This window comes from Trachinotus anak, unplaced genomic scaffold, assembly GCF_046630095.1.
Source record: "Trachinotus anak isolate AG129_WGS33_773 ecotype Australia unplaced genomic scaffold, CSIRO_AGI_Tana_v1 ptg000002l, whole genome shotgun sequence".
NCBI classification, from domain to species: domain Eukaryota; kingdom Metazoa; phylum Chordata; class Actinopteri; order Carangiformes; family Carangidae; genus Trachinotus; species Trachinotus anak.
In genome coordinates this window covers 11,450,825-11,461,023 of record NW_027273853.1, presented here as the reverse complement: position 1 = coordinate 11,461,023, position 10,199 = coordinate 11,450,825, and the positions used below count along the sequence as shown (strand labels likewise).

The 10,199-nt window shown below is 41.3% G+C and overlaps 2 protein-coding genes across 5 annotated transcripts; one reads left to right on the top strand and one right to left on the bottom strand.

Moving 5' to 3' along the window:
- The first annotated feature begins 469 nt into the window (after positions 1–469).
- Positions 470–3,691, top strand: fth1b (ferritin, heavy polypeptide 1b). Of its 2 annotated transcripts, none has more exons than XM_071497215.1 (5): positions 470–629; positions 1,759–1,862; positions 1,981–2,127; positions 2,421–2,546; positions 3,335–3,691. In XM_071497215.1, the coding sequence occupies exons 2-5, from the start codon at positions 1,761–1,763 to the stop codon at positions 3,491–3,493; spliced, it is 534 nt and encodes a 177-aa protein (XP_071353316.1). In that variant the 5' UTR covers positions 470–629; positions 1,759–1,760; the 3' UTR covers positions 3,494–3,691. The 2 variants fall into 2 exon arrangements, with proteins under 2 accessions (XP_071353316.1, XP_071353308.1); XM_071497207.1 differs by lacking the exon at positions 470–629 and adding an exon at positions 1,079–1,118.
- A 1,006-nt stretch (positions 3,692–4,697) lies between these two features.
- On the bottom strand, positions 4,698–10,124 carry best1 (bestrophin 1). Of its 3 annotated transcripts, XM_071497109.1 has the most exons (10): positions 9,861–10,124; positions 9,207–9,509; positions 8,155–8,249; positions 7,717–7,950; positions 7,384–7,538; positions 7,190–7,267; positions 6,718–6,870; positions 6,539–6,619; positions 6,294–6,445; positions 4,698–6,216 (listed from the first exon to the last, which is right to left on the bottom strand). In XM_071497109.1, exons 2-10 carry the CDS (start codon positions 9,356–9,358, stop codon positions 5,139–5,141), a joined length of 2,178 nt encoding a protein of 725 aa, XP_071353210.1. In that variant the 5' UTR covers positions 9,359–9,509; positions 9,861–10,124; the 3' UTR covers positions 4,698–5,138. The 3 variants fall into 3 exon arrangements, with proteins under 3 accessions (XP_071353210.1, XP_071353195.1, XP_071353201.1); XM_071497094.1 differs by having other exon boundaries at positions 6,294–6,619; XM_071497100.1 differs by lacking the exon at positions 7,190–7,267 and having other exon boundaries at positions 6,294–6,619.
- Between the last annotated feature and the right edge of the window lie 75 nt (positions 10,125–10,199).

Sequence of the window (10,199 nt, the reverse complement as noted above, 5' to 3'; positions counted from 1 at the left end):
TTTTTGATTCAGTGTAACTTACACTTTACAAGGTTATCATTATCTCTGACATCTAGCACAAATAATGTCTGCTGAGAGGTCAGAAAACTGAATGAAACTGAACTTGCCTGAGAATTACAAAGTATTAAAGTTTTCTTCAGTGTAAAAGCAGTTTAATGTTAGTTGTCACTACAGCCAGTTATAGCAAACAGGAACGGCTAATAGCGAATTCGGCTTATTTATTTTCTTTACTTTTCTTGATTTATTTTTACCAAATGTCAACAAATACTGATTACATTTGCATACTTCCTGTTCCTTGTAAACGTTTAGATCTGTTCATATAAGTGAAGACTTTTAACATTAACATTATCTTAACTTTTAACATTAATCAAACGACTTTGTTGTAGGAAAGTGACATTTTTGCTGAGACTGGGCGGTTTCTAGTCTCTGCGGTAGCAACTTTTTGTCGGTCAAACCTGGCAACCCTGACGGCGCTAACGTTGAAGGGGGGGAGGGGCCCAGCGAGCCCCGCCGCTCGCTAACGTTAGCTGCTCCACGGAGAAACTTTGTCATTGGAAGTTTAAGGTCGTAAACATTGCGTTGGTACACAGCTGTTTACTTCTGTGGAAAGTCCCAGCTCGACAAACCAGGTACGTTTGTGTGTCAGCTCGATGCTCAGCTAGCCTGTGAGTTGTTACCTGTCGAGCTGTTGTCTGAATGAACGGACTGATGGTTGCTAACTGTGTGTTCAACCTGCAGCTATCGTCAGCTAGCTTTCCGGTAGAATAAAATGTTAGGCTCATCGACAAAGTCAGCATTACCGCCAGTCAAGGCTACTTTCCCCCTTTAGTTTTGCGTTGAAATCAGCCACCAGGTTAGCAAGTCTTGCTATCAGCCCACCTTGACCCAACGCCTCTTTACATAAGCAGGTAAACAGTCCGCCTTTACTACCCACGGTTTAGTGAAAATATCTGTTTGCTACAACTCGAACACAAAAGCTATTTAACCAGGTTGGCTTTGATCAACAGTGATTCACTTAAACACACACGTTACATCGGTTTATCAGGTTTTCAGTCGCTGCTCGTGAGATGAAGGTCGGTTTGTCTGGATCAATATGGATGCAGGTGTTCACTTAAAAGGTCAGTGCACCCAAATCAGGATGCTCCACAGACCCAGGAGTAATTTCACTGCGGCATTTACTGTTCACAGTTTGGTGGATCGCCCTGAGAAATTGCTGCACGTAAAGTAAATGGAAATATTTAGAAGATCCACTTATTGTGTTGAGGTCCAGACAGAAAACTCAAGGACAGATGTTTTAAAACCTGTGCAAGTAAACCCAAAATGACCAGCATGGATAGATACAACTAGGGTAAGTGTGGAAAAGCTTTTTTTTTTTTTTAAATAAATTAGGTGAATGACCATTTGAAAGCTGGGTGCTTGCTTCCATAAGTGTAATTATTTGGTTTAGTAGGAGCTTCAGTGTCAGAAGCTGATGTGTAGTGAGAAGATTGTGTGTCAGGTGATGTTGGCAGGGAGGGTGGAGTGGTAAGTTATCATCAGCTAGTGTCGGCAGTGGTCTGAAGTGCATGTCTTGTCTCATGTTGGTAATTTGTGATGCGACATATACTGCATCAGCTGAGTTCAAGTATCCATCCTACTATATCCATATCCATACTTGTTAAATGTGCCTATCCCGTTATCTACTGCCTTAAATTTGACCAGCATAGGAGTGTCAAGGAAATTTGTTCACTCTCATATTCATCGTTATAATCCATACAGAAATGAGTTCACAAGTTCGACAAAACTTCCACCAGGACTGTGAGGCTGCTATTAACAGACAGATAAACCTGGAGCTGTATGCCTCTTATGTTTATCTCTCTATGGTAAGACCTGCTTTCAAATCAGCAGCTTGAGGTGCATCTTCTCTGCTCAGCTCTGATAGCTCAGTGCTGTTTGTGATGAAACAAAGGTTTTCTCATCTTTCTTTTTGTTCATTTTTAGGCCTACTACTTTGATAGGGATGATAAATCCCTGCCAAATTTTGCTAAGTTCTTTCGCACGCAGTCCAAAGAGGAGAATGAGCATGCAGAGAAGCTGATGAGTCTGCAGAACAAGAGGGGAGGCCGGATTTTTCTGCAGGACATAAATGTATGTACTGATGCTTTTCCTCCTCGATGGTGTTACAGTGTCCCAACAATGTCAGTTTTATTATCATTATTTTCACATCAGGTTAGTTAAAGAAACCAAGACCAGTTGACTTTGTGGAATCACAAAGTGAATCTTTATCCATGAAGGTCTTTGGAGGAAACTTTTGAAATGTCCATAAAATGGGATGCAATTACCAATTTATGATCAAATTATTCATTCCTCAGTTGGCTATTTTTGTAAAATCAGCAGATGTGGAGTATTGAATTGTTGTGAATTATTTATGTTTGTCTTAGAAACCTGATAGAGATGAGTGGGGCAGCGGCCTGGAGGCTTTGGAGTGTGCCCTGCAGCTGGAGAAAAGTGTAAACCAATCTCTGCTCGACCTGCAGAAAATGGCGACTGAACACAATGATCCTCATGTAAGCAGCAAACTATGGGCCAATGTTCACTGTGTCTCCTTCCAGCTCCTTCACAGCTGCAGGAAACTGTCTGCTGCCATTTCACTCAGCGCTATTGGCATTTGACTTAAAATTAATTTTACTGATGCATTTCATTTATTTCTTGACAGCAAAACGCTGTAGGTGTTTGCAGTTAGAGAGAGAGAGAGAGAGAGAGAGAGACAGAGACACATAGATAGATAGATAGATAGATAGATAGATAGATAGATATGGCCGGCCCATTAAACCTCAGTTTGTGTGATCAGATATATTGTGTTTTTTAATATAGCCAAATTCATAGTAAAGTTGATTTCATTTATATTTTTTTACCATCAAACGATGGAGTGAGTATGAAATCTGAAAGCAGCTCATAAATACCATGTTAACCAACGCTCAGTAAGAAGCTGCTGAGCTGTAGATAAAATCATTATTAAATAATCGTGACATCTTCAGACTATATCAACAAAAGCAGGGGTTAATGACAGCAGCTGTGCTGTGAGACTGGGTATACTGACATTTTAAAATGAGTGATTGCAGAGAAGATCTGAAGCTACAACAAGATGTCATATTCAATACTGCCCAAAAGCCAATCTCTTACACATTTAAGTGACCTGCAAACCTTTATTTATGCTTGCAAAACACCAGAAATGTCATCAAAACAATTGGAAAAGCTGAAGTCTGCACATTTGGCGTAAGAACATAAAATACTTGCTATTTGGAGGATCTGATCGTCTAATGATCTGCAACATTTTGTCATTTATTCTCCACAGATGTGTGACTTCATAGAAACACATTTTCTGGATGAACAGGTGAAATCTATCAAACAGCTCGCTGACTGGATCTCAAACCTGCGTCGCATGGGAGCCCCTCAGACCGGCATGGCCGAGTACCTCTTTGACAAACACACCATGGCTGAAGAGGGCAGTTAAACTACGCTGTGACACTGATCATCCTGCTCACCTCTGCATGCCAGCCTGCCCCCATCCCTTACGTACACTGCATATGTTTGCAAAAGCCATAGATAGAGCTCTAAACTGCACCACTCCAGACCTCACTTGACGTTACATTCCAGGTTACAATCTATCGTAGACGTGTTTTGTAAAAATAAAGACTGAATAGACCTTTAATTCCTACCTTGTGTGTTCATACTTATTTATTTGGTATGGTGGTATGGTGGCTAGAACAACAATTTAATGTCTGCACTGAAATTTGTCAGCATTTTATTAAAATATTTGCTTCTCTTTGAGCAGGAAGTGTATGGAGGCCACTTGAACATTTAAAGGCTTTTATAATGTGTAAAATCACAACTATGTATAAATTAATTACTTTAAAAGTTGATTTGGAAAATAATTTTAAAGCAAGCTTTTTGTTCCTCCATTTATTACTATGTGTCTTATATTCCAGCCGCACGTTGACAATAGCCTGATATAAGCATTTATAGCTTACTTTTTCCACTCTTACATTTAATGATACCTCTCTATAATTCAAAGACATGTAACCAGTGTTTCACATAAAAAGATCAATCAGGTCTAACCCAACCTGGGGGTTGACTTCTCTCTAATTTTTTAAATTGTTTTTCTTCTTTGTTTTAACTGTTCACAACTAATGTCCACACAAAGACCATGCCTCTTTTTACGAACATTAGGAATCACTGCTGTAGACCACTCCAGGATACTCCTGTCACTTTAGGGTGTATCATATTTGAATTCTTATGTGCATTAAATGAAACTGTAAAAAGCAAAGAAAAAAAAAAAACCACATGAATAATTAGGAAGGAACATTAGCAAATAGAATAATCCATAATTTAAAAACAATAAAATTAAATTCATTGGCCCATTTAATTATTATCTAATCACTATGAGCATTTCTTGTCAGTTTAATTATTTAATTTCCTGTTTGACAAACTTGTTTTTTATTTTTTTTTTACTGAAACATTCCAAAACAATTACTGAAATGATAATTAACCGAGGTTACAAATCACCATGGTTACAAACTAAAGTCTAACCACACGCAGATGTGAATAAGCAGATGAAAGCCATAAAAATGTTTCCTCAGCTATTTCTTTGTTGGACAGTTTGCTCCTCTTTGCAAGTGCTTCATAGAACATGTTTTATGAATATATGTAGTTGTGAATTGTACATTATCCTTGTATAATAAAATAAAGTAGTACACAAATAATTTCAGCTTTTGAGGTTTTTTTATTGAAAAAATGTTAAGTAATATTTATTAAAGAGTACACTGATGGTAACAATGCCAAGACTACTAGAGTTTAAGGATATACACATTTTGGCTTCTTGTCACGGAGTCCCAGAAGAAACTGTAAAGTATTTTTTATTTTTCCTTCATATGTTGACGGTTAAATCTCATAAGGTGCTTTTTGCTTTACAAGTAGGTTAATTCTTTTCTAAGAGTTCGTCAGGAAGCAAGAGATTAACTCAGTATTTGCAACAAATAGTTTTCAATTGTGTGTATGGCTTCAGATGATGTAATGCATTTCAGATGTAACATAAGTCGGTAGCTGTGTGAGTGTGTGTGTTAAATATATTGAATGCCACGTCTGGTATAAAAACAGTGTCAATCCTGTTCCCTCCCTCCTGACGCCTTGTTCACCCCGCCATCCACCAAAACACCCAGCAGGTCCCCTTCAGCCAGTGAGATTCCTGAATCGTTGGGCGAGTTTTGCTGATTGGTTTCTTGTTGCGATGACGCTGAAGTGGAAACCGTGTTCATGTTATTGCTCAGCCCGCCGTTGGCGCCTCCGTTGCTTGCCCTCATGTTGCCGCTGAAGTTGCCATGGCTACTAAAATTACTGTGACTTGTACCGTTGCAGAGAGTTCCTGTCGTGCCAGCGCCGTTGGTACTTGTTGCATTAATGCTGCTAGAGCTGCTGTTGGGATTACTGGGATTTGCTGGGGTTGTTCGAGAGGGAGGAGTGAACGAGAACACCCTTTCTCCTCCGCTTCCGGCAGCTCGAGCACTCGGAGGTCCAGGCTGGCTGTCGGCTGAGGGGAGGTTGTCCAGAGTGAGGCGAGGAGGGGGAGGCCGGCGAGACAGCAGGCCGTGTCCTGGCCTGAGTTTAGAAATTGGGCAGAGTTCAGTTGGAGGGTCGGGGAAGGAGAAAGCAGGGGCACTCTGCATCTCGCCATCCTCGCTCAGCCAGGGGAAAGCAGAGGACGGCATTGGGGGGACAAGGTTGGGGGTGTCAGGAGGCAGCAACTGTGAGCCCGCCATTGGATGGGCGAGGGAGCTGCAGCTGCGATCCCACTCGTTTTGGGTTCTCCGGGCGGGTCGAGGCCGGGGCACCGCAGGGGGTACGCAGTGGATGGGTGTTTGTGGGCAGCTGTAGAAACCTGGTCTCTCGTACAGGGGCATATTGGAGAAGGCGTAGTCCGGATCTCGCTCCTGGTTCAAAGGCTGGCGAACTTGACTCAGAGTTGATGGAGTCTCTTGGTGCAGGTAAAGAGGGAAACGGCTTAGTGGAGCTCCAGGGCGGCGGCGCAGCAGAGAGACACGGGAGGAGCGAGGAAAGTTAGGAGACTGAACACCGAGAAGACGACCCAGCCCTCCAAGCAGCGGGGTGGAGTAGTTGGCTTCTTCGTGTTCTTTGATCTGCTCCAGATTGGACTGAAACTCCATCTCCTCCTTAGGGACACTGGTTTAGATCGCACAGATGGTTACATGACAGAGTATTTAAGAATTGTCTGCCAGGAAATAAAATCATTACTGCACCTGATATCCAGTGCTGAGCCCATGAAGGAGGGTTTACGGTGTTCAGCACTGGCAGCAGTGTAGGGAGGCTGAGGTTCAGACTCGTTCCAGTACATATCCCTCTCAACCAGGGGCAGGCTGTCATACATCTCATCCACAGACAACAAGGACACCTGGCACACAATGAAAACGACAGCAAGTAGAACAAGACAGCCACTGTCCACAGCTGATGAAAAACAAATAGCAACAAGGTTTTCGATCCAGACCTGTAAATTGCGATCAACAAGCCAGTTGGTTTCAAAGTCGTCATCATCTTCACCAAAAGGATTTATGAGTTGCTCAGCCACCTGAGACCACGGAAGGAAAACGGCAACAATACATCTCAGGGTTTGACAAATAAAATTTCACTGTGACTGGATCAAACAAATGATCTGATGCTCCTCACCTTCAGCCAACCAACGTAGAAGAAAAACTGCAGCAGGGTGAAGACAGGCAGGTAGAAGTCCAGATCATGACCAGGGTACCCCTGAGCTGGATCCAAGAACTGACGACCAATCAGACAAGCCAGGAAAAAGCTATAGACAGCAACTGTCGCCACCTAATTTAAACACATTTGTCAAGTCCAGCAGTGTCACAGCAACCTCAGAGAAAAATTTACCAAGTATCTACGAGAGTTGTTTTATTGCTCTTTTGATTAAATTTCTAATATTGATTAAACTGAATTAATCATTTCAGGTATGTGATTACTATAAGAACACAATTATATTTTTTAGTAGTAAAAACCAGTAGCCTCATTTCAGCTTAGCATCACAGTCATTGGCAGTGTTTATTTTTACATAATCAATGTGCAATTATCACTAAATGAAAACTACTAAATCTATTTGTTCTACTGCCACAGAATACATTATCAACAAAACCTGAGTATAGACAAGAGGCAGGCTGATCCAGTCATAACCGTACAGCTTCATACACTTTGCCCGTAAACTATTCAACTCCTGAACAGAGAAAACAGCAGCACATGCAGAAACCATATTTTTTAAAATAAAAGCTTTTTCAAAGTGATGATGATGAGGCTCTTTTGGCCTGCAGACTGATGCACATGAACACCTACAGTGAGGATGGCTGTGAGTGCCACATCATTGTTGATGCGACCCTCACTCCGAGCTCTCAGAGCCAGACTGACGAACCACATGCAGGGGACCCAGAACTTGTTATGAGGAGATGGCAGGTCCTCCAGGTGCCTCAGCTCCTCTGACGTCATCAAACCTAGGAGATGTAGATGGCGTGGAGATAAAAGCAGCCAAAACGATATATAAACAGAGAAAGCGCCACATCGGTTTCCTCAAGACTTTAAATGGTGCAAACAGAGCCAGCAGCTGTGGGTGTGGTTGTGCTGTATGTGACAAGTGGCATGTGTCTTAGTGGTTTCATCATCACGTCGTACCTGCCTGCACCAGGTGCTCCATGGTGGGGAACCTCTTGTAGACAGCTGTGCTGACAGAGCGGTAGATGAGCACGCCAGACAGGTTGGCGTACCTCATCAGAGTTCGGCGGGTCAGCCTGGAGGCCTCGTCACCTCCACGAACATGACCACCCACTAATGCTGCCAGGCGGTCTGGCCAGGGAACATTCTCAAACTGGCCCCACCAGCGGGACACGACCAAAGTCACGTAGAAACCTGGTTAAAAAATTCAAAACTGCAAAATCAGAAGCTGTCTGTAGTGTTGGTTTACAGCAAACTAGATGTATGCACGAGTATTGCACATGTTTGAATGATCTTCCAGATTTACATGAGATGATGGTGCAGTGAATTACTCAGAGAGATGGTGGGAAGGTGCAACTGAGGATCATACAAGATAGAAAACAATCAGCCCCAACTCACCCAGCACAAATGACACCGGGATGAGCTCTGCATAGCGGTCGCAGTATATTGACAGCTTCTCAAACAGCCTCTTCTGGTCATCTTTTAACACAAACCTGGTGAAGGAAACATCTGCTGAGTCCCTTCTATGACAACTGAGGACAGACCTGTGACAAGCTGGGACCACACTTTCTGCTCTAACCATGACAAAAAATATTTCCTCAGTTTCTCCTTATAACTGGAAAAAGATCCTTTTCATGTCATAACAACATATTTATATAGTGCTATTATTCCACATTCTCTTGTAAATACAAAAAACCAAAGTCAACAAAATGTTTTTGTGAAGCATCATTATATCCAGTTATTACACAGTCAACATATCTCATTCTCACTTTAAAAACAATCTTCTCTAATTAAAATAAGAAACATTTTCTCTCTATAACACAAGTCAGGATGTTGTCGTAATAGAAACATCCATGTTGTTAGAATTTTAAAAACCAGTCTTGTTAATTTAGTTTGTTGTAAAGTCATTATAATATGAAAATAATTTGTTATATTTTGTTAATATGAGAACATTTTCTTGTTCTTATGAGAAACTGAGCAAATATTTCCTTTGTTATGATGGAGGCCATATGCTGCTAAGAAGATGTACTAAACTTTACAGTTTTGTCCATTAAGAATCCACTTTAAGAAAATGTTACTTTGTCTTATGGCTATAACAGAAACTGGTGTATTAAAACTGTGACGGTCGTTGTTATACCACAGTTATACAATAAATACTGTTAAGATTACAACTGATAAATCAGCCCTGGCTTATACTGACTTATCAAAGTAATGTTTGAGATCTTTACATAGTTTGTTCACCACAGGACACTGACAAGTGTATTTTTCAACTGGAGAATGTCTCCTTTAGTATATATGTGTGTGTCCTTAACAAAGGGAAAAAATTATAGAATAAAATATCAATATCAGGAATAAAAACCCAGCATGGATCAGGCAATAGTCACTCTTTCCGTAGACTGGAGGACATGAATAATTACAACTGAAGTTTGGTGTTTTCTCTTTATGAGTACCTATAAACAATACTGAAGAAGTAGTAGAGCAGGGTGAAGATGATGAGCTCTCTGTAGAGCAGTTTGTAGATGCTGCCTTTCCATCGCAGGAGCAGGTGAAAGAAGGTTCCCAGACCTGCATCAGCAACCCTGCGGGAGTACGTTACTGTCATTGCTGCTGCTGCTGCTGCTCGTTGCTGGCCAACCTGCTGGCTGACTGTGGCCTGACATGAAGGAAACCAGTGTGGTGTTGTTTTCTTTGCTTCGTCGTAGCTCAGCGTCAGCGATCAGCCTGGATCTCATAAGGCCAGTGTGGTCACATATCTGAAGTTGTTCAGTAAAACAAAACAGGAATGTTGGTTGAGATATGTTCACTACTTATTCTATAATCCACAGGTTTAGATTTATACACTATATTGTGTTGAGATCCAGAGAACAGTTCAATGATCCCAAACTTAATCAACGAAATTTTATTTTCCATTTTCTACAAACTTTTTTTTTCACATTTTATAGATCTAAATATAAAACTACTTCTGAGGAGATGTTTGCAAGGCTACAACAGGCTAATACAATATTTAAGGGTCACAAAAGGTCAAATCTGCCGACTCAAACATAAAACTGTGAATTTGTGGTTACTCACCACTGAAAACGAAAACGTCTGGTCATTGCACTTACTGTGGCTCAAGATGTGTGTCGGCAGCGTCTGGGGAGAATGTTGGAGAAAGGAAAGCAGGAAAGAAAAAGAGAGCAAGGGACTCCTACACCTCCGGTCACTTGATGTGTTAATCTGTTTCAGCAACAAAGCTGCATTGTGAGGCCAGGTCCTGTTAATCTGAACAAATCTGAGGACAGCAGAGCACCCACACTGCCACAAATAGGTTGGTTCCAGACATAACCGCTGAGTAGTTGTGTTTAGACTTTGGAAATATGACTTTATGAAACCAAATTTCAGCAACTTCACGGACTATTTTCTTTAAAGTTTAACACTCATGCCATTTCTCTCTTTTTTCACTT

Bases quoted from the DNA above. Each gene is read 5' to 3' on its own strand.
- best1 (XM_071497094.1), bottom strand. From the start codon at position 9,358: ATGACAGTAACGTACTCCCGCAGGGTTGCTGATGCAGGTCTGGGAACC. The intron at 7,539-7,716 runs GTACGACGTGAT...TACATCTCCTAG, and splicing joins GGAGCACCTGGTGCAGGCAG to GTTTGATGACGTCAGAGGAG. The intron at 6,620-6,717 runs GTGAGGAGCATC...CCGTGGTCTCAG, and splicing joins TCTACGTTGGTTGGCTGAAG to GTGGCTGAGCAACTCATAAA.
- fth1b (XM_071497207.1), top strand. From the start codon at position 1,094: ATGGATGCAGGTGTTCACTTAAAAG. The intron at 1,119-1,758 runs GTCAGTGCACCC...TAATCCATACAG, and splicing joins TGCAGGTGTTCACTTAAAAG to AAATGAGTTCACAAGTTCGA. The intron at 2,547-3,334 runs GTAAGCAGCAAA...TATTCTCCACAG, and splicing joins CTGAACACAATGATCCTCAT to ATGTGTGACTTCATAGAAAC.